The following is a 13,320-nucleotide window of genomic DNA, read 5'->3' as shown; positions in this document are numbered from 1 at the left end:
TTACATGTGTTTCAGTTTGTCCAGAGGCAACAGATACTGCTTTTGTATTTTTAGTGACTTGTGGTGTCTGACATTGTGGTATGGAGGCTTCTGTGCACAAGAAACAGGTGCTCGCCAGTGTATATGCTAGTTGAGACATTGCCATGTGTTTGGTCCATTGCACTACGTTGAATGCACTAGAATATGATGTTTCTTGTTTGTTCTGTTCAGTTTGACATGTGCTAATGAAGAGTAAAATTTTCTCATCTCTGTGGTCCTTTTCAATTGCGTTGCTAGCTTGTGAGCATAGTCTTGATAGTGGCTCCAGTGTAGGATAAAAAACAATTGGATGTTGAGTGTGACAGTGTTTTTCAGCGATGAGCGCTTTGATGGTCCTGTAAGGACTTGAAGATTCTCAGAACAGGTGATGTCTACTGCGAAATATCATGTTATTAAATGTTGAAAACAGAAATCCAGGTGAAAATATTACAGCCTAAGATAGCAGAATGTTAAATGGTAAATCTCCCTACATATTTAAAGTGAGTCTATTCCTATGAATTGTTGTAAGATTGGAACTAAGCTATTTTCTTGTGCAGGCACTGCTGACTGATGAAACAATTTCCAATGTACCCATTCTAATACTTGGCAACAAGATAGACAAACCAGAAGCTATCAGTGAAGAGCGGCTACGAGAGCTATTTGGCCTCTATGGTCACACAACTGGAAAGGTATTTCATGTTAGGTGTACTCTTTTCTTGTACAGTTCCTACATAACCATTGAATGAATTACATGTTTTTTTTTACAACATTGGTATTTTATCCTGCACTCATTTATCATTGAATGAAATTGTATTGTGGTACTTGTTTAGCGCACGGTTACTCCCAGGCGTGTCCCGGCGCTATAGAAAAGGCAAAAGCAGAGGAAAAAGGGAACAATCAAAGAGTAAAAATCCAAGTCTTCAGCTGTTTTTTAAAAGACTGTTCACTCACTACTAACCATGCCTTGGCCGGGCAAGCTATTCCAATCTTGCGTGCCCAAGAGGGCAAGGATCTGCCTACTGGTTTTGCTTGCCTAACCCTGGGGACCTACCTAGCAAGATGACCGGAAAATGACCATGGTGTTCAAAGGGGAGAATAAAATTGAACCCTATTGGAGAAGTATTCTGGCCCAGACTAATGGAGAGCATCAGTGTCAAGGTTTTAAACAGGATCCTTTTCCTAACAGGTAACAAAAATTGATAAGATGAGTCCTCATCAACGCACGTCTGGGAGGATGGAGTACCAGACGGGCTGCTGCATTCTGGACCATTTGCAATTTATGCCCGCGATACTTGAAATATGACTTGAAATCGAACTGCACATTATTATGGTTGTTATATGACCATCTACAACAGCCATTTTTACCCTTGCTTTTCCCTAAAGATAGTGATTGTTCGGAGTCGATAACAGTAGATTGGCAATGCTTTATGATAAGCTCAAACGTTTTACTGTGTAAAAAGGGTTAATCACAATCCTCTGCCGTAGTTTTTAGAGTTGGCTTCATTAATTTTCGCACGAAAGTAAAACACATGTAGCCAAATATGGTTGACACTTAACATAGCCGTTTCCTGTTGGCGACAGGAAAAACAGTTTACACAACTTGACCTGGCATTCAGTTCTTATAGCCGGTAGCGCTAGGACGATGGTCATTCTATGGCGTTCTAGGGCGGTGAATGGCACTATGCGATGTTGAACACAAGCCAGTGTAACCTGAGTCATTTTTCTTAACACGAGTACCATTCTTGCAACCACTCAATCCTGAATGTGTCATTTCCTTATCTCTAGTGTCCTTCATGGCGTTTGGTAACCCCAAAGCAGGAGCTTTTGGGGGCATATGTGTCCCTGATGTGTTGTAGCCTCCGCTGGGGCTCAGCCTTCATGACTAAGAAAGGGGAGGGAGTTGAAAACGAAATTAGGGTGAATACGCATTCAGTTTGGTTGCATTCTTGTGCCACATCTTCTTACAATTCTCTAGTTTATACTCTATTCATCTGTGAACCATCCCCCAGTAAACTGCAGCCGTGCTATCAGAATATAGCATTAGAAGGCTGTTAATTGCGTATCGCTTTCATCCTGTGTAAGTTTCAGCTTGTCCAATTTGACCATCCTCCCATACCAATTAATTCAGTATCTCTAGATATAGTTTACATGTTGACACTCTTGTGAATCTTCCGCCACATTCATTGGCATATTGTACGTGATCTGCTGCATGGTGTTGGCCATGTGCTGTTTGCGATGTTGGGATGGGGTACTTGCATAATGCCATGCCCAGTACAGAAGTGCAGTCTCCAGGCAGCAGCATAAATATGTGTGCATGTGGTGTACCCAATTCACTCAGATTTGAGACTTGAAAAAATGACATATCATCTGTGCTAGGTGTGTTAGCAGGAAAGTGCTACTCCATTCAGGGAATTAATCAACAATGCAGCACCGCTCTCCTGATTTATTTCAACATGCAGCACCGCTAGTGGTGTTTCCTGTGGCACCTGAATTCTCACTCCACTGGATTTGGGTGCTCACTCAGTGAGCTCTAAATGGCGCCTCAATGTTTTAGGGATTTTCCTAGTTTTCCCTATATTAAGTTTCCTGTGGACACCCATTTTGGACAGAATGTTGCCTCAGGTATGACCCAACTGAGCTAATTCTTATGTAAGTGTTCAGCCCCCTGATGTTCCTGGTATATATATATTCTGTAACCCATTATTATCATCAATCTGAAAATTCAATAAATCAAACCCCCTGCCCTGTGAGTCAGACCTTTCCATCTGCCCAACAACATGCACCTGATACTACTTGAATCCGGTGTCAAACTTTATGCCCATCTGATTTTGTGGGGCATGGTACCGCAGATCTGGATCGTAGCTCCCCATAAGCTGCACGCCAACCAGATAGGCAGGTTAGGCATGTTCTACAACTAAAAACGACAACTTTCATGTTCATTGTCAAAGTGAGTACAGTACTATCCACCCATCTGGTTCTGCTTATAGAGAGGCTAAATAGTTCCCCTGTTGTGCCTAGACTGATTGGGAGGAATTCAGGAGTTAGTTTGCACTCGCACAGTACATCTGTACAAAGATGCAAGCTTAGTATAAATAACCCCCCTATGCTCTGCCCCATGACAGCTGAACCAATTAAATGGTATGGTATATCCTTGCCTTTTCATATATCACTCCAAACTCATGATCCTGATGCAGGCACCTCTTTGGACAGCAGTCAGCAATCTGCTCCCTGCTGGATTTTCAGTGACCATATAGGGCCCTAGGGAACTGCTTTCTGCCAACAGCCAAGGTTGTGGGAAACTTATGCAGGGACTTTTGTTAGACTGCCGTCTTCTAGCATGTTTGTATGACAGCAGTATCATGATCAGGGTTATTGACCAGCACATATATCGACTCCACAGTTTTGACAAAAAACTTAGCATCAAGGAAAGCATACACAGGAAAGTATAGATTTACTACTCTCAATTCCACATGTTGCTAGTAGATATTGTGGAGTCACTATAAGTGCAGGTCTATATTTAACCTTCAATATTTTTGTAGAACACACCTTTTCATGATGCTGTTTGAGGGCCCCAAGCAACCCTGCCTGTGATGTTGACGGCAGTGGCCCATTTTAGTCCACTACTCTATTTGATGAGAAGCTGCAATAGAATTTTACTTGGAATGTTATATAGCGCGAATTAGACCACCTTACATAAGTACCAGTTGCGTGACAGACAAACAAATTCATTTTATTTTTTGTTAGGCGCAGGGAGATTAAGTGATTTGCCCAGAATCACAGGATGTTGAGCCTCCCAGCCGAGACTTGAACCCGGTTGCCCAGATTTGAAGTCGACCTCCCCATTAGGCCACATACTCTTCCAGAATTCGATCTGTACATGATGCCACCTTTATGTTGCCTGTCCTTCTAGTTCCATGCAAGTTAATGTGTTTGAAAGAACCGCCTATAATCTTCATTGAGCTGGAAAGAGCTACATATTTTCAGTTCTTAATCTCCTTTTTTTCAGATCATCAAACCATGTCTTTTTGTATGCAACACTTGGGTGAATTCATGGAAAATCTTTGCTTATGTTCTCAAAGCGAAGTGACCCTCTGTGGCTGTTGGCTGCAGCATGAAGTCCTAGTAGTTCAGAAGGCAAAATATGACAGCTCTAGAGTAAATTCTAGGTGAAGAAAGAGCCACAAAACTGTGTTCTTGCAACAAAAAAGTGAGGATGTCCTTTGAATTCCGTCCTTTTTTATATTGCCCTACTTGAAAATGTCTATGCTCAATCCCTACACCATATAGACCTTGCTGCACCTTGTCCTCACGTCTGCCTCTTATTCATCAGGCTTCAGCTATTTGGTGACTTGACTTGGGTCATGTCCTATGACTATGAGATGTGTTTCGTTATGTTTTCTGCCAGAGTCACTCAGCCAAATGCATTCCACAGGGCCCTGTGGGCCATTTAAGATCCACTTCTATGGCACCAGTAAGGATATGGCATCTCTTAAATCGACAGGACATCTTCTATCAAGAGTGCAGGTGTCACTAGTTGCTTAAACAGTGAGGCATTTGGGAATTGTGGGGATATCACTTGTCGGGAGCAAGAACATTGTTCTTATCCATTTTTTTCTTTTTACTTATTTTGTTTGCCTTGTCTCTACGCACAGTGGGTTTGGGAATATGGCACATTTACAGGGACACACAAGGTGTGCTGTATATCCATCAATTCAAGTCTTGTCTCTTGGCAGCAGAATAGTAGATGCCAGTGTCTAAGCACCTAACTCCGGGATTACAGGTTGAACTGTACAGCATCTCCCTCCTGCAGGGATATATGTCACAAAGGTAGATCAGCAATCTGTCCCTCTCACTTTCAGGTGGGGGGATAAGCAAGGACCAAAGACTCAGATGGAAGTGCTGCTGGTATTGTCCTTTATGAGGAGAAGCTGCTGGACTTTCCAAAAATGCCTTCAATATATCTACAACCACTATTCTTACGATGTAAAAATGTAAATCCAGTATTTGTAAAGCACAAACAATTACCTGAAGGCGCCAAGAGGCTGGGGGCCATCGGGCAGATTAAGCAAGCTATTGCCCAGAGTCACATAGTGCTGGGCTGACCTGCCGCCGGCGATCAAACCGTGGGCCCCCGTGTTCCGGCGTCAGTCGCCCTGGCTGCTATGCCACACCTCTTCCCGATAGATTGAGATATTGTTTTACAATACAAGATCATTCAGGGAGGAAGAGGCGGGGATCGTGACTGAAGTGTATGTATATTTGCCTGAGGCACCCAAAGTACACTTTCCAAATGATATCAATACAAGTGATCTTAAAAGGAGATAATTAAAAACAATTGGACTCTTTATAAAAATAACTTTGACAGAACCCAAACTCAATAGGTCTAGCTTTGTGTCAAGGGAAGTGCTTAGTAATAGCTGGATGACTTTGTGTGTTGTGCCCTGCTCTCTTGCATGTCAGTCTTGTAATGAAGCAACATCTTGAGCTACACCAATGTGAAGGCTTAGTGTAGGTCCCATCTATTGAACAGACTGCATTAGCATAGATAAGCCATACTTTCACAGGAGTATGTTACGGAAATAAGTCAGAGGATGGAATTTCCATTGTATGCGATGAACTTAAAAGGCATACACACCAAATATTACATAGCAGACACTTTTGACAAAGGGACAGCATTTGCATTGTATCTTTAATGAACTATGTGTACATGGACATTTTTAATATGTGAACAAAACGCTGTCAATCCGACAACACGTTATTATAACAGCAAAGTAAAACAAATTAACTTGTGTGATTAGTAAATAGCACTATGTCTTATGAGAGGTAAAAGCATATAGAAAAAATCACTTCCCAAACGAAAACCCATAAATTAGCAAACAAAATGTTGCTGTGTCTGTCAAGTAAATCCATGAACGAACACACATTGGCTATCAATTACTAGCTACACTTTATATCGAATCAGCAGTCTGAAAAACAGGACATCTATATGCTCCATCACCAAAACCTAATGTGAAAACACATGGGACAATGTAACCATCTGGGAAAAGCCAGCTTCTGACTGGGACATACCCTTGTCTGAAGGATTTGTGAAGAAATGTTGACATGAAGTTTTTCAGACAATTAAAGCTGTGTATAGCTATACCTAAAAAGAGTGATTCAAAGTTTTAATTTAGACAGTTATGACTTTTCCAGGAAGCATTGCTGAATTAAATTCTTCATTGAGCTGAATGGCTCTGGCCTGCTACCAACTTGTAGGACACTTAAAGTACTAAGTAACGAAGCCAGGTATCCAACTCTGTTTTTCCCGATCCTTCCTGGGCCTAACCCTGTAAGGGTGGACAGTCATGTAACTTGCTCTGCTACCAATTGTTTTTGTGCATCGTTACCTCAAGTCCTATTTATCTGATGTATGTGTCTCTCACGCAGGAATGTCCTTTAGTTAGTTATGTCTTGCATGAAGCCAGAATCATGAAATTATTAGTAAGCTCAAGTTACATGACCTAATTTTGAATGTAAATTGGCAAGAATGGCAGGTAGGATGGTAGTGTGATAGGCTTATCCACTTCAGAAATGTAAGCAATTTTTTTATGTTTTAGGAGTAAGCAATGCTAGTAAGTTCATTGACAATTCTCAGCCCTTACTCCCTCTGCATACACACTGCCCCATCTTCTCATACTCACCAGTAGTTCTTGACTTCTAATCAAGGTCGGATTGGGACCAAAAATAGGCCCGGGCAGCCCCAAGAAAAGTGACCCACATTTGAGGAGCGCGACCGTTCACAAAACATTGCTTGGTTAGCATCAGGAGGCTCATTTTTGGAGATAAATGTGGTCTATTCAGCATTTTTAAGCTTGAAGGGTCAGTAGCATGGGTGAAGACTGGAAACGCTGTAGCTGTACAACCTGGAATACTTATTTCAGTCTCAGCACCTTGTACAATGTTGCAAGAATCCTGCTCTCAATCAACTAAGTCCTCGACTCTGATTGTATCATCAATCAGAAATCTAGTAGAAATTCAAGGGGCAAAAGGGGTTAGGTGAGGATCCCTGGGAAAAGAACCAACGTGGGCGTGGAAGAGAAAAAGCAGCTCTGAAATTCCTCCTCTTCAATTACTACATACGGGTTTCATAGAATAAAACCTGGTATTTTCAGTAGCGCTCCCCCTTGTTTTGGCCCCTCTACCCATCAGTCATGCTGTCAGCTCGTCCTCTCCCATCTCATCACGGGAGAGAGGGGTTGGCAAGAACCTCATTCACTGCACCCTACCTTTTTAGGTTTTGCCTGGCGGAAAAGATGCGCTCTGCGCATCTTTTTCGCGCAGGCGAAAACCTATTGAAATAAATACGGGAGAGAGGAACGGCCCCCGTCTTTCATTGGCTAGCTCCATAAACTGAGGCTAGCCATTGGAAGACGGGCCTGTCCGTCAATGCCGGACCAGATTCGGGGGCGTTCCCGAGATTTTTTGGCTTTTGGCTACGTCACGCGACGTCAGCCAAAAGCCGGGAACGCCCCCGAATCTGGTCCTATATACCAAAACGAGAACCAATGCTGAGAAGTTCACTTTGCCAACAAACGATTCACATAAGTAGCTGTTTTGAATGAAGCAAAAACAACTTGCTTAAAGTATAGCAACATACGACATTTAATCTTTTTTTGATTTCTTCACTTGTTATGACACTATTTTTTAGTGCATGGAAATACAAACAATTTTATATACAATATATACATTAATAACGTAAATGACAAAAAAAACATTTGCACACTTCATACATACTTGGCCATTCAGTCATACAAAACACATTCACACAAAATGACCTAAATGAAAAGGACAATGGGTCCACGTATCGGTTGTGAATGAATGGAAACAAACCTTTTGTGATTTTACAATTTTTTTAGAGTCTTAACAGATCGCAACTAAAAAAAGAGTGTCCACATCTCTTGCTGATGGTTAACGGACCGTTGTGAAACAATAAATATGAGCCAGATACGGGACTGGGCTGGTCGACGCGTTTCGAACCCCTATTAGTGGCGGGGTTCTCCTCAGGACCAAAAAGGGTTCTGTAACAATAACAAAAAACACTGCTTAAGGATGGTGATCTAGTGAGATCTAGAGACTAAGCCCCTGTATAAGACAACTGCGCACCCTACCTTAAACCACTTGGCCAATGATCCAAATGTGAAAGGGTAGAATTCCAAGCACGAAGAACCAAGGTATTTTCAACAATGAAGTGCACGCGGGAGCTGCAGAAGGGACAAACAGAAAAGCGCGCTGCATTTAGTCACAGACACTCTCAGTCTATCACTCTCACTAACCCAGTTCAGGGGGTGGTACTTACCCGCTGGAGCAATGGCTTCTAACTTGCTGAGAATTCCATATCTCTCCTTGTTGCTAGGGAGGGGCTGATCCACCGCTGAAATATAACGGAAAAGAGTTGTGAGTATGTCGGTACCGTAGGACTGGTTGTCAAAACGTGGCGGATATGAAGTCGGCAGAAAACGCACCGGTGGAAAAAAGACTTCCGTACTTCACTCAGGTGTACGGGATGAGTCACCTTCGCTTGCTTTGTGACTGCGGCTGGGACTTCCTGGTTAAAAAAGGTCCCGAGCGGTTCTGGGACTTGTAGTTTGATGCACGGGTTGTAGACAAAAAGTGGGGTGGAACCCCCTGGATGTATGTAAAATATCAAATGCTGTAACCACAATGTCAGGGAGCAGTGATCGAGAATTCAGATGCTAGGCTTGTAAATTTCAGAGATTTCATTTAAGCCCCGTAGTGCTGTATTAAATTTCATTATCAACAGCGCTTCACCCTGGGCTAATTTCGCGTCCAAATCGCCTCCCCGTGGGTCTCTTTCAATTTTAGAAAGGACTGTCCATCTTAGGTCAGTTTGCTCATGTTTCAAATTAGTCCAATGATTTACCAACGGGGCATTTTCGACCCCTCTGCGAATTCGAGATTTGTGTTGCGTGATCCGATTCCTGACTTCTTGCGTAGTTTTACCGATGTAAACCAAAGGGCACGGACATACGATGGCATACACCACATTTATGTATGAAGTGTGCAAATGTTTTTTTTGTCATTTACGTTATTAATGTATATATTGTATATAAAATTGTTTGTATTTCCATGCACTAAAAAATAGTGTCATAACAAGTGAAGAAATCAAAAAAAGATTAAATGTCGTATGTTGCTATACTTTAAGCAAGTTGTTTTTGCTTCATTCAAAACAGCTACTTATGTGAATCGTTTGTTGGCAAAGTGAACTTCTCAGCATTGGTTCTCGTTTTGGTATATAGTTCTGGTTTGACTCAGCCGTGCTGAGTTAGGAGTCAAGGCCCTTGTGTGTTTTTTCCCGAATCTGGTCCGGCATTGCCGGCACCTGCCTTCCTGCTCATTGGTGGAATTTTGATCCTGCTGTGACGTGTCGGGTCTCCTTCTCCGTGGCTGCTCATTGGTGGAATTTTGATCCTGCCGTGACGTGTCGGGTCTCCTTCTCCGTGGCATCTTGACCATCTCCGTGGTATCTTGACTCTTCTATGCATTTTGTATGTATTTAATGACGCGTGGGACTACAGCTCCCAGAATGCACCGTACTCTCGGCTACAACCCAGTGGAAGGCTCAAGCTACCGCTTACGTCACGGGGCCAGTTGCCAGCTCTGCACAAGTGAGGACAGCTGATACAGCGTCACTAAGCTACAAGGCAGACAGTGAAAACATTACACGCGCTTTATACAAAGCAGTATTTGTTCTGGTGCTTCACAGAGGACACTCCCACGTCTCTTTGGAAAAACCCCCCCCTCAAAGCAGGAGGTGGCGCAGCTGTGTGTGTGTGTGTTGTTAAAGTGTTTGAAGAATTGAAGGTGTGAGCTCTTGACGCTTCAGCTGAACACTGGTTTGGGGTGTAGTGTCTAAGTCCAGTGATGGCAGCGCCGAAATGTATTGTAAGCGCTACCTTAAAGCACATCATCTCCAGGGCAAAGGTCACTTGGCACTAGGGGGGCGGACGGGGAAAGCATCGGAGGGTAACTCGATGGGAACTCAGACGCACCCTTTTGTGGTCCGCTGGAGGAAGGGTGCTGCTTAAAAACAGCGCCTAGAGAACACCCAGTTCACATTACAGCACTATACCTTCCTCTCCCCAATGAAGCGAAGAGGCGCTCGTAGCTACTTAACTGTAAAACAAGGAGACTTCGGCGCTAACCCCTGCTCCCTCACTTGACCGAAAGCGTGTGATCTTGGACAGAGTCCTTTGTCTTTCACCCAATTCCCTTCTTACCAAAATGCCGCCTGCTTCTAAATAGAGTGAACCCTGTTCCATAAAACACTCGCTGGAAAGCTTTGTGAGCTTACATAAATTATTTCACGTTCTGTTAAAAGTTTAATTCTGTCATGAAGTGCATTTGGGTGGACTTTTAAAATGTGACTGTCATAACTCTAAACTTTAATTTGCGGTTTGAACTTGATCGGCAAAGATATGCAGAGGAGTGACGGGAGGCAGATTAGAAACTCATTAAAGATGAAATAAGTGTTTGCAATGAATGCTCAAAGGACATTTTTTTGCATTCTCATGCTTTAAATTTTCACAACAATTTGGACCGTTGACCCCCTGCTCAGAATAATGGGCATGAATCGCCTCTCTCTGATTTGCTCCACGGAAGGTCATCAAAAGAAACGGACTGTCAGGATAGTAACGTGGCAGCAGGCCGAGTTGCTTGTAATATGTTTTTACAGACCCATTTATAAACTCGATTTTACCGAGAAGAATATGGAGGTTCTTACTGTTTCGTACAACAACTGTGAAAGATGATTTTATCATAATTGACGATATAGATATTAAAGTCGAGAGGTCTTTTTCACAAATGACTGTGCGTTTAAAGGCTTTAATTCTGATGAGACGTACTCGATTTTGCAGAGTGCAGATTCAGAGTGCAGAGTGCAGATTCAGAGTGCAGAGTGCAGATTCAGAGTGCAGATTCAGAGTGCAGATTCAGAGTGCAGATTCAGAGTGCAGATTCAGAGTGCAGATTCAGAGTGCAGATTCAGAGTGCAGATGCAGAGTGCAGATGCAGAGTGCAGATTCAGAGTGCCGATTCAGAGTGGAGTGCAGATTCAGAGTGCAGAGTGCAGATTCAGAGTGCAGAGTGCAGATTCAGAGTGCAGATTCAGAGTGCAGATTCAGAGTGCAGATTCAGAGTGCAGAGTGCAGATTCAGAGTGCAGAGTGCAGATTCAGAGTGCAGATTCAGAGTGCAGATGCAGAGTGCAGATGCAGAGTGCAGATGCAGAGTGCAGATGCAGAGTGCAGATGCAGAGTGCAGATGCAGAGTGCAGATGCAGAGTGCAGATTCAGAGTACAGATTCAGAGTGCAGATTCAGAGTGCAGAGTGCAGATTCAGAGTGTAGAGTGCAGATTCAGAGTGCAGATTCAGAGTGCAGAGTGCAGATTCAGAGTGCAGATTCAGAGTGCAGAGTGCAGATTCAGAGTGCAGAGTGCAGATTCAGAGTGCAGATTCAGAGTGCAGATTCAGAGTGCAGAGTGCAGATTCAGAGTGCAGATTCAGAGTGCAGATTCAGAGTGCAGAGTGCAGATTCAGAGTGCAGATTCAGAGTGCAGATTCAGAGTGCAGAGTGCAGATTCAGAGTGCAGATTCAGAGTGCAGAGTGCAGTGCAGAGTGCAGATTCAAAGTGCAGATTCAGAGTGCAGAGTGCAGATTCAGAGTGCAGATTCAGAGTGCAGATTCAGAGTGCAGAGTGCAGATTCAGAGTGCAGATTCAGAGTGCAGAGTGCAGATTCAGAGTGCAGATTCAGAGTGCAGAGTGCAGATTCAGAGTGCAGATTCAGAGTGCAGAGTGCAGATTCAGAGTGCAGATTCAGAGTGCAGATTCAGAGTGCAGATTCAGAGTGCAGATTCAGAGTGCAGATTCAGAGTGCAGATTCAGAGTGCAGATTCAGAGTGCAGAGTGCAGATTCAGAGTGCAGATTCAGAGTGCAGATTCAGAGTGCAGAGTGCAGAGTGCAGAGTGCAGAGTGCAGATTCAGAGTGCAGAGTGCAGAGTGCAGAGTGCAGATTCAGAGTGCAGATTCAGAGTGCAGATTCAGAGTGCAGATTCAGAGTGCAGATTCAGAGTGCAGATTCAGAGTGCAGAGTGCAGAGTGCAGAGTGCAGATTCAGAGTGCAGATTCAGAGTGCAGAGTGCAGATTCAGAGTGCAGATTCAGAGTGCAGAGTGCAGAGTGCAGAGTGCAGAGTGCAGATTCAGAGTGCAGAGTGCAGAGTGCAGAGTGCAGATTCAGAGTGCAGATTCAGAGTGCAGATTCAGAGTGCAGATTCAGAGTGCAGATTCAGAGTGCAGATTCAGAGTGCAGAGTGCAGAGTGCAGAGTGCAGATTCAGAGTGCAGAGTGCAGATTCAGAGTGCAGATTCAGAGTGCAGAGTGCAGATTCAGAGTGCAGATTCAGAGTGCAGAGTGCAGATTCAGAGTGCAGAGTGCAGATTCAGAGTGCAGATTCAGAGTGCAGATTCAGAGTGCAGATTCAGAGTGCAGATTCAGAGTGCAGATTCAGAGTGCAGATTCAGAGTGCAGATTCAGAGTGCAGATTCAGAGTGCAGATTCAGAGTGCAGAGTGCAGATTCAGAGTGCAGAGTGCAGATTCAGAGTGCAGATTCAGAGTGCAGAGTGCAGATTCAGAGTGCAGATTCAGAGTGCAGAGTGCAGAGTGCAGAGTGCAGATTCAGAGTGCAGATTCAGAGTGCAGAGTGCAGATTCAGAGTGCAGATTCAGAGTGCAGATTCAGAGTGCAGAGTGCAGAGTGCAGATTCAGAGTGCAGATTCAGAGTGCAGATTCAGAGTGCAGATTCAGAGTGCAGATTCAGAGTGCAGATTCAGAGTGCAGAGTGCAGATTCAGAGTGCAGATTCAGAGTGCAGAGTGCAGATTCAGAGTGCAGATTCAGAGTGCAGAGTGCAGATTCAGAGTGCAGAGTGCAGATTCAGAGTGCAGATTCAGAGTGCAGATTCAGAGTGCAGATTCAGAGTGCAGATTCAGAGTGCAGAGTGCAGATTCAGAGTGCAGATTCAGAGTGCAGAGTGCAGATTCAGAGTGCAGAGTGCAGATTCAGAGTGCAGATTCAGAGTGCAGAGTGCAGATTCAGAGTGCAGATTCAGAGTGCAGAGTGCAGATTCAGAGTGCAGAGTGCAGAGTGCAGATTCAGAGTGCAGATTCAGAGTGCAGATTCAGAGTGCAGATTCAGAGTGCAGAGTGCAGATTCAGAGTGCAGATTCAGAGTGCAGATTCAGAGTGC

The 13,320-nt window shown here is 43.8% G+C and overlaps 1 protein-coding gene across 2 annotated transcripts in view; it reads left to right on the top strand.

Moving 5' to 3' along the window:
• Positions 1-13,320, top strand: part of SAR1B (secretion associated Ras related GTPase 1B) — a 470,631-nt gene that overhangs the window by 362,475 nt on the left and 94,836 nt on the right. For both annotated transcript variants that reach the window (XM_086931492.1, XM_086931493.1), the window contains one exon: positions 576-707. In XM_086931492.1, the coding sequence (XP_086787618.1) occupies positions 576-707 (132 nt within the window). The remainder of the gene's footprint in view (positions 1-575; positions 708-13,320) is intronic.

The sequence above is a fragment of the Lissotriton vulgaris genome, chromosome 7, assembly GCF_964263255.1.
Source record: "Lissotriton vulgaris chromosome 7, aLisVul1.2, whole genome shotgun sequence".
NCBI lineage: Eukaryota > Metazoa > Chordata > Amphibia > Caudata > Salamandridae > Lissotriton > Lissotriton vulgaris.
The sequence above is the reverse complement of the archived record's forward strand: the minus strand, read 5'-3'. Positions and strand labels throughout refer to the sequence as shown.